The sequence below is a fragment of the Monodon monoceros genome, unplaced genomic scaffold (genome assembly GCF_005190385.1).
Source record: "Monodon monoceros isolate NGI ecotype Baffin Bay Population unplaced genomic scaffold, NGI_Narwhal_1 Super_Scaffold_21, whole genome shotgun sequence".
NCBI classification, from domain to species: Eukaryota; Metazoa; Chordata; class Mammalia; order Artiodactyla; family Monodontidae; genus Monodon; species Monodon monoceros.
Window position 1 is genome coordinate 152,630,447 of NW_021703778.1, and position 9,751 is coordinate 152,640,197.

Sequence of the window (9,751 nt, forward strand, 5' to 3'; positions counted from 1 at the left end):
TCGGCACCCCCCCGCGCCCGCCGCCCGGCGCACCGGCCCGCTCCGCCTGAGGCGGGAAGCGGCGGCGGCGGCGGCGGCCGCGCGGGCGGCTGAAGAGAGTCGAGGCCGGGAGTCGCGGCCGTCCCCGCCCCCGCCCGGTCCGGCCGTTGCTGCCGCCTGAACGAAGCCCCCGCCGGCCACCAACCACGTCCTTACCACGGTGTTTGTATTTGCCGAGTTCGCCATTTCCACACACAACACAAACAAGAGGGGGGCAACCCCGAGAAAAGATAAAAACAAAAACAAACAAAAAAAGAACACCCGGAGGGTGACCCAAGCCACCGCAAAATTGGGGGGAAAAATTTTTCAAACAAAATCGTATCCTGACGGAGGAGAGGGGAGCGGTGAGAGGAGGTAGAGGAAGAGAGCAGTCCTCGGAGCTAAAAACTCGAGAATCGCCCTTAAAAAAAAAAGGCCACGACCCTTCAGGGGTCCTGGGGGGCGTTGCCCGCTCCCCACCCCGCACCAAGGAGGGAAACCACCACCGGTCGCCGCTCCCCGCGCCGCCGCTGCCGCCACCGGCTGCAGCTCCAGCCGTCCGGTCCGCCCGCTTCTCCCCTTTATATAGTGAGCCAACAAGCTGCGCGAGCCGCCGCCACCGCCGCTGCCGCCGAGAGACAGGGCGGAGGGGGAGGGAGGGGCGGAAGGGGCGGGGGCAGAGGTGGGCGGGTCTGAGCGCGAGACACCGCGAGAGCCGCGTGCGCAGGCGCGCCGGGGCGGAGGACGCCGCGCCTCGTCACGCGCAGTGAAGGCTGTTGTGAGGGCAGGGCCCGGGGACTTAAGTAGTGAAGTTGGACTGCTGTCTCCCCAAGTCTCGCGTGATCACGTGGTCGGCACCCAGGCGGAAGTCTCCTGCACCTGCTTTGGGATGAGGAACTTGGTAAGCATTGCTGGAAAACGCGTGAGTTCTGGTGACACAGGAGTCCAGAGCTAGCTGGGATCGCCTCCCGTCGGGCATTTATGCGCCGTCGCGCGCTGGAGGGGATACGAAATGCGGAAGGGGCGCTGGCTGTTGCCCCGCTAGGAATGGCCGCGGAGGAGGGCCGGTCACGTGGCCCAGCTTCCTGGCCCTGGCGCGCTCGGACTGAGGGAAGTTTCAAATGCGGAGTCATCTCCGAGAACGGGCTCGACTCAGATTCCGATTTCCGAGGCGTTGGCATCTCTTGCCTAGGATGGGCCTTTAGCTTGCAGAATTGTGTACGAGTTCCTAAAAGGGATGAAAGCTGATTTGGGCCCCCCGTAAACACATTCCAGAATTAATAACACCTGAAGCCGTATGAGTTCTCTCCATCAGTAAGCTACAAAGTCTCTGGGTTTAAGTTCCCCAAAGGTCCGGCCTCTACTATCCCACGTACTTTAAATGAAGGTGGTGGAAATGCCACCCCACCCCACCCACCGCCAACCCGAAACACTGATAATTGGAATTACAATCGCACAACTTTTCCCGGTTTTAAAAAATACTGCCAAAATTCAGTGATTCCACATGGTCAGGACATACTAACATCTGAAATACTTGGCATTTGACACACCAAGTCACATGGCCTCTCGCTGCGGAAGAGGGGCGGAAAATGTCCATGTCTTGGACTGCAACTCAGTAGGCTTTTGACCTGTTCTGCCCAAGCTAATATCGCTTTTATATCAACATTTCACGCAGAACAGAGAATGCTCTGTTTAGAAGGCAGAGCTCACAGTACCTAATTTTCTTGTCCCTAGGAATTTCCAGAGACATGGAATGTAGTCTGGACAAGTGAGGGAGTTTATCCTCAAAAAGCAAAGCAAAACAAAATGTCAAACTTGTATGCCTCTGAAACCATAGTTAAGGAATATCAGTTGCTTCTCAGTTCCCTGCACAGCTGCTTGTTTGGGAGCATCAAAAGAACAACAACAAAAAAAAAATCACAGGAAATCATAGTGTTCTTTATGTATTATATAAAATTATGATTCCATCAACATTTGTAATTCATTTAATAGTCGGGTGACCATTAGGCGGAAAAGTTATACTAATACTTTTCACTTCTTACTATTTTAAGAGGACTTGTTACCTCCTTATGTAAGTACTACTTTTTTAAAAAAATTAATTTATTAATTTATTTATTTTTGGCCGCATTGGGTCTTGGTTGCCGCCTGCCGGCTTTCTCTAGTTGCCCCCAGCGGCGGCTACTCTTCATTGCAGTGCGCGGCTTGTTAGGAACCAGGCTGCACAGCAGGAGGTGAGTGGCTGGCAATCAAAGCTTCATCTGTATTTATAGCTGCTCCCCATTGCTTGCATTACCGCCTGAGCTCCACTTCCTGTCAACATGATGGTGAGTTGTATAATTATTTCATTATGTATTACAATGTAATAATAATAGAAATAAAGTGCACAATAAATGTAATGTGCTTGAATCATCCCGAAACCGCACCCCCCCTGCACGCCACCCCCCCTCCCCAGTCCGTGGAAAAATTGTCTTCCATGAAACTGGTCCCTGGTGCCAAAAAGGTTGGGGACTGCTGTTTCGGAGAATACAGAAGTTGAGAGGAAAGATCTTATATCTCAAACTTGCTAATCCTAATGGAAGTCTTATTGTAAAGTATACTGCATAATTACAGCATTCATTCAAGGTATAAAAAGCACTGATATATTTCATTCCTACCAAATAAAATTATAATCAGGTTTCACCTAATTTTTATTTGAAGTATAGTTGATTTACAATATTGTGTTAGTTTCAGGTGTCCAGCAAAGTGATTCAGTTATATATATGTAATTTTTTTCAGGTTTTTTCCATTATGGTTATTACAAGGTATTGAATATAGTTCCTTGTGCTATACAGTAAATCCTTGTTGTTTATCTATTTAGTTTGTATCTGTTAATTCCATACTACTAATTTATCTCTCCACCCTCCCTTAGGTCTTCTGCCCATTTTTTTATTGGATTGTTTGTTTTCTCGATATTGAGTTATATGAGCTGTTTGTGTATTTTGGATATTAACTCCTTGTTGATCACATTGTTTGCAAATATTTTCTCCCATTCCATAGGTTGTCTTTTCATTTTGTTGATGGTTTCCTTTGCTGTGTAAAAGCTTTTAAGTTTGATTAAGTTCCGTTTGCTTACTTTGGCTTTTATTTCTTCTGCCTTGGGAGATCTAAGAAAATATTGTTACTATTTATGTTTGAGAATGTTTTGCCTATGTTCTCTTCCTGAGTTTTATGGTGGCATATCTTATAGTTAGGTCTTTAAACCATTTTGAGCTTATTTTTGTATATAGTGTGAGGGACTGTTACAATTTCATTGATTTACATGGAGCTGTTCTGCTTGCCCAACACCACTTGAAGAGACTGTCCTTTCTGTATTGTATATTCTTTTATATTCTTTGTTGTAGATTAATAGGTGTGTGGGTTTATTTCTGCACTATCTATTCTGTTCCATTGATCTGTTTTTTTCTGCCAGTACCATGCTGTTTTGATTACTATAGTTTGTAGTATTGTCTGAAGTCTGGAAGGGTTATGTCTTCAACTTTATTCTTTTTCCTCAGGATTGTTTTGGCAATTCTGGGTCTTTTGTCATTCCATGTAAATTTTAGTATTATTTTTTCTAGTTCTGTGAAAAATATCTTGGGTATTTTGATAGTGATTGCATTCGATCTGTAGGTTGCTTTGGGTAGTATGGCCATTTTAACATATTAATTATTCCAGTCCAAGAGCATGGGATATCTTTTCATTTCTCTGAATCTTTTTTTTTTTTTAATTTATTTATATAATTTATTTATTTTTGGCTGCACTGGGTCTTCCTTGCTGTGCGGGCTTTCTCTAGTTGTGACGAGCGGGGGCTACTTTTCGTTGTGTTGTGCGGGCTTCTCATTGCGGTGGCTTGTCTTGTTGTGGAGCACGGGCTCTAGGCACATAGGCTTCAGTAGTTGTGGCATGTGGGTTCAGTAGTTGTGACTCGTGGGCTCTAGAGCACAGGCTGAGTAGTTGTGGTGCATGGGCTTAGTTGCTCGGCGGCATGTGGGATGTTCCTGGAGCAGGGCTTGAACCTGTGTCCCCTGCATTGGCAGGCGAATTCTTAACCACTGCGCCACCAGAGAATCCCTCTCTGAATCATCTTAAGTTTGTTTTATCAATGTCTTATACTTTTAAAGTATAGCTACCTCCTTGGTTAGGTTTATTCCTAAATATTTTTTTGATGTGATTTTAAACAGGATTGTTTTCTTACTTTTTTTGATATTTTATTGTTAGTGTAAAGAAATGCAACTGATTTCTGTATATTAATCTTGTATCTTGCTACCTTGCTGAATTCATTTATTACTTCTAATAGTTTTTGTGTGGAGATTTTAGGGTTCTCTATATAGAGTATCATGTCTTCTGCAAATAGTGACAGTTTTACCTCTTCCCTTCTAATTTGGATACCTTTTATTTCTTTTTCTTGTCTGATTGCTGTGTCTAGGTCTTCCAATATTATGTTGAATAGAAGTAGTGAGAGTGGGCATCCTAATCTTGTTCCTGAATTTAGTAGGAAGGCTTTCAGCTTTTCATCATTGAATATTATGTTGGCTGTGGGTTTGTCATAAATAGCTTTCATTATGTTAAGATATGTTACCTCTATACCCACTTCGGTGAGAGTTTTTGTCATGAATGGATGTTGAATTTTGTCAAACGCTTTTTCTATGCTGTTGAATTAATCATGTGGTTTTGTCTTTTCTTTTGTTAATGTGGTGTATCACACTGATTGAATTGCATATGTTGAACCATCCTTGTAACCCTGGAATAAATCCAACTTAATCATGGTGTATGTTCCTTTCTGTGTATTGTTGAATTAGGTTTGCTAATATTTGTTGAGGATTTTCACATCTATATTCATCAAACATATCCTGTAATTTTTTTTTTTTTTTTGTAGTGTCATTATCTGGTTTTGGTATCAGGGTGATGGTGGCTTCATAGAATGAATTTGGGAGTGTTCCTTCCTTTTCAGTTTTTTGGAATAGTTTGAGAATGCTAGGTATAAGTTCTCCTTTATTTGGTAGAATTCCCCAGTGAAGCCGTCTGGTCCTGGACTTCTGTTTTCAGAGGGTTTTTTGGTTTTTTTTGTTTTTGTTTTTGCAGATTCTATTTCACTTGTAGTAATCAGTCTGTTCAAATTATGTTTCTTTTTGACTCAGTTTTGGCAAGCTGTATATTTCTAGAAACGTCCGTTTCTTATAGGTTGTCCAATTTGTTGGCATATAACTGTTTATAGTATTCTTTTATGATTTTTTATGTATCTATGGTATGAGCTGTTATTTCTCCTCTTTTCTTATTTTGTTTATTTGGGTCCTCTCTCTTTTCTTCTTGGTGAGCCTGGCTAGAGGTTTGTCAATTTTGTTTATCCTTTCAAAAAAAAAAAGGTTTTATTGATCTTTTCTGTTTTTTAATCTCTGTTTTATTTATTTCCTGTCTGGTCTTTATTATTTCCTTCATTCTGCTGACTTTATGTTTTGTTTGTTCTTCTTTTTCTAATTCTTCTAGGTGGTAGATTATAAAACAAAGTTAACTTTTGAAAAGAAATCCCAAAATTGAAAATAAAATGAAGCAAATTAACCTAACAGTGTATTCCATAACACACAAAGAGGAACTTTTTCAAGTGACTTTAAAACACAGTCATTAAACTATATATATCTGTAGTGGGATATTCTCTAAGGACAAAAATATGAAAAGTTTTTTTCACTGCTCTCAATATTCTTATTTGTGGCGGTAATGTTGTATAGTATATGTATTCTTTTTTTTTTGTGGTACGTGGGCCTCTCACTGTTGTGGCCTCTCCCATTGCGGAGCACAGGCTCCGGACATGCAGGCTCAGTGGCCATGGCTCACAGGCCTAGCCGCTCCATGGCACGTGGGATCTTCCCAGACCGGGGCACAAACCTGTGTCCCCTGCATCGGCAGGCGGACTCTCAACCACTGTGCCACCAGGGAAGCCCTCTTTTTTTTTTTTTTTTTGAATGTGATATGTGGGATAAAGAAGATGAGTAATTATATGATGTAATTATACCATCCCAGTCATTGTTGAGAAGCGGGATTCCCAACATAGGAGAAATGAAATTCAGATTTAAGACAGAAGAGGATAAATGAAAATTCTGTAGTCCTGAATTTAAATTAGAAGTGTCACGGTGTATTTTGTCTCAAATATTTCTCCCTGGCTCTGAAAAGTCCTAGAAACAATAACCAACCCATTAACAATGTGTATACCTGGTACCTAGATTATGGTACTTTAAGACCAATGCTCCTTGGAGAAATATCTTATTCTGATTCTAGGTCAAAAGCAGGAAATGTCTTTTTTTTTTTTTAAGCAACAAAAACCCAAACTCAATACATTTTAACTTATAAAATATATTGAATACATAGTTCTGAAAAAGTCTGAACACCTCACTGGTGATCAGCCCAGTATCTGTGAGCACTACTAGCTCCCGGATTATGATCTTGAAGTACCATTTTCCACTAAAAGGAATTAGAGCTCCTTGGAAATATTTCTCACTCCAGGACTGGGGCAAGAAACATATTAATTTAAACTAAATGAATTGCCTATTATTGCCTTACCTAATGCAAAATGAATCTAGAATATATTTTCATACAGATAGCATGAAAGTGTATTAGTGTCCTAGAGCTGTTGCAACAAAGTATCACAAACTGGGTGACTTAAAACAATAGAAATTTATTGCCTCATAGTTCTGGGAGCTGTAAGTCTGAAATCAAGGTGTCAGCAGGGCCATGCTCTGTCTGACACTATGGGTAGAATCTTTCCTTGCCTCTTCCCAGCCTCTGGTGGTGGCCAGCAACCCTTGGAATTCCTTGCCTTGGTCTCATCTCTCCAATCTCTGTCTCCATCTTTACATAGCATTTTCCCTGTGTCTTTACATTGTTTTCCTTCAGTTCATGTCTATCTCTGTGTCCAAATTTCCCCTTTTTATAAGGATACCAATCATATTGGATTAAGGCTTATCCTAATGACCTCATTTTAACTTGATTGCCTCTGTTAAGACACTATTTCTAAATAAGGTCACTTTCTAAGGTACTGGGGGTTAGGATTTCAACATATCTCTTTGGGAGGAGGTAATTCAACTCATAACAGAAGATATCAAAGACTTCTAGTGTCATGTCAAAATAATTTAGGAGCCAACATGAAGAGGCTCCCACTGGCCAAAGATGAGACACTTTGAGTATCAATAGGATAGTACGTGCAGCAAGTTGAATTGCATCAAATATTTAAATCCATTAATTTATAATGCTGCTAAAAAACAAAACATTAGGGCTTCCCTGGTGGCGCAGTGGTTGAGAGTCCGCCTACCGCTGCAGGGGACACGGGTTTGTGCCCCGGTCCAGGAAGATCCCACATGCCGCAGAGCAGCTGGGCCCGTGAGCCTTGGCCGCTGAGCCTGCGCATCCAGAGCCTGTGCTCAGCAACGGGAGAGGCCACAGCAGTGAGAGGCCTGCGTACCGAAAAAAAAAAACAAAAAACATGAAAATTCTGATTGGTCACCATTGGAGAACGGTAGGGAAACGACTCATCATTTTGAAGACTGGTAAATAAAGAAATATAATCAAGCGTTTCCAGCCTTTCCAACATGAATTGTACCAATTATCAAATAGTAGATGTAGTGGTTTGAATGGTAGCCCACCGAAAGATACGTTCATGTTCTAATCCTCAGAAACTGTAAATGTTATTTGGAAAAAGAGTCTCTGCAGGTATAATTAAGTTAAGGATTTTGTGATGAAATCTTTACTGTGTTAGGCCCTACATTTATTGACAAGTATCTTTATAAGAGACACGGAGGTGAACAAACAGAAGAGGAGGAGGAAATGTAACCATAGTGGAAGAAATTAGAGCAATGCAGCAACAAGGAATGCCAACAGCCACCAGAAGTTGGAAGAAGCAAAGAACAGATTCTCCCTTAGAGGATCTGGAGGGAGTATGGCCCTGCCAACGTTTTTGTTTTGGACTTCTGGCCTCCAGAACTATGAGAGAATAAATTTCTGTTGTTTTTAAGCTACCACATTTGTGGTTATTTATTACAAAAGCCTCAAGAAACTAATGCAGTAGATAAGAGGAAGTTTCTCTTTAAAGAAGTATTACAGCTAATAAGTGAATGAAGAATAATAGAATATCACTATTTTGCAACCTCTAATGAATTAAGAAATGGAGGTGTTAAGCACTGACATCTGCCAACATCATAAAAGAAATAAAATACCCAGGTATTATGTGCTTCTTGACGAAGAGCATGCTACCACCTGTAAGGTAGTCTTACCCACACTCCCACCCCAAAATATATACCCTGAATGTGATCAAGCTTCTGTATCCAACTAACAATGTACAAAAAATACACAGGTTTCAGGGACATTTTCATCTATGTATCAGAAATGCAGTCAGCAAAATCCAGACCCTGGGAAGCCACAGGATAAATGATGTAATTTCTTAAACAAATTCAGAAAGAGAAAGGAGCCTACAGAGAAAGACACTTGAAAGACATATCAGTCAATCACAGTATATGGAACTTATTTAGATCCTAATTCAAATAAACTGTAAAAGAAAGATGACAATTATGAGACAATTGGAAATTCAAACACTTACTGGATATATGATGAAATTAAAGAATTATTGAATTAAATGAAATCTTCCATTAAAAAATTAAAAATAAGCCAATGGATCCTTATTTACAATCAGTAGCAGTTCTTTATCCATACAGCTTGTCTTCCGGTGGAAAGACCGTTGGTATTCCCAAGAAGGCCTGGTAGGTATTGTGTTATAAATGTAATTAATATTAAGCATTGTGTTTAATTACGTGGGTTTCCTCGTTCTCTGATTCTTACATCTTAGCTACATATGCCTTATCTTGATTTACAAGTTGAACAGCTGTGATTTGGGACAGTTAAAAGTGGTGAAAAGTAAGGTGCTTGCTCAGATGTTTTTATAAAAATATTCTTCTAATGGCCAAGTTATCTTTGATTTACCTACCAACTTTACCTTCTTACTCATATATCTTTAACTTGATAGAGGCTTCTGATATGAAAGATAATTATACACAGACAATTTTCTAATGAAATATATCATAGTGGATAAATTAAATCTGAGTTAATCTACAAACTATATCTTAGAGAATTATTATAGAAACTGGAAGTAGATGGCTCAATTTCAGTTCTTCTCCAGAACCTACCTTCCTCTGATAGTAAAGGTAGTAGAGATTATGAAAGGGGAGGTGGCAGAAAGATTATTGTAGCTTCCAGGCCATAATGGAAGTAAGGAATTTGCATAAATACTGAGGGCTGGTCTTTGATTTAACAAGGGTTTCTGGGAGAAAATCAGGAGGTGCAGTTCAAATACCTCCTTGAGAACAAGGATCTGCATTAATGTAGGATGGTTCTTCAAAGTAAGGAGATAGCAACTAGGGGGAAAAAAAGGATGTTTAAACGGGAAAAACGGAGATTTAAAAAAGAAGAGGAATTTGCCATTTTGTGTTCCCTGCCAAGTTGAGAGACAATAATAATTATAATGGACTTAGTCTAAAAGATTTAATCACAAGGTACCTCCTTTAAAACTTTTAACAGTCCAATGAGACGAGTAATATTATCCCTTTGTTATGGATAGGAAACTGAGACTCAGGTTAAGCAGTGACTTGCCCAAGGTTATACTGCTGTTTACTCATGAAATTTTAGAGCTCCAGGTTCAAGGCTCTTTCCACCTGTCTTAGAAATAAGAAGCTATCAA

At 40.6% G+C, this 9,751-nt stretch overlaps 1 protein-coding gene across 2 annotated transcripts in view; it reads right to left on the reverse strand.

Moving 5' to 3' along the window:
* Nucleotides 1–628, reverse strand: part of GTF2A1 (general transcription factor IIA subunit 1) — a 54,212-nt gene extending 53,584 nt beyond the window's left edge. For both annotated transcript variants that reach the window (XM_029238563.1, XM_029238562.1), the window contains exon 1: nucleotides 196–628. In XM_029238563.1, the coding sequence (XP_029094396.1) occupies nucleotides 196–225 (30 nt within the window). In that variant the 5' untranslated portion in view covers nucleotides 226–628. The remainder of the gene's footprint in view (nucleotides 1–195) is intronic.
* Between the last annotated feature and the right edge of the window lie 9,123 nt (nucleotides 629–9,751).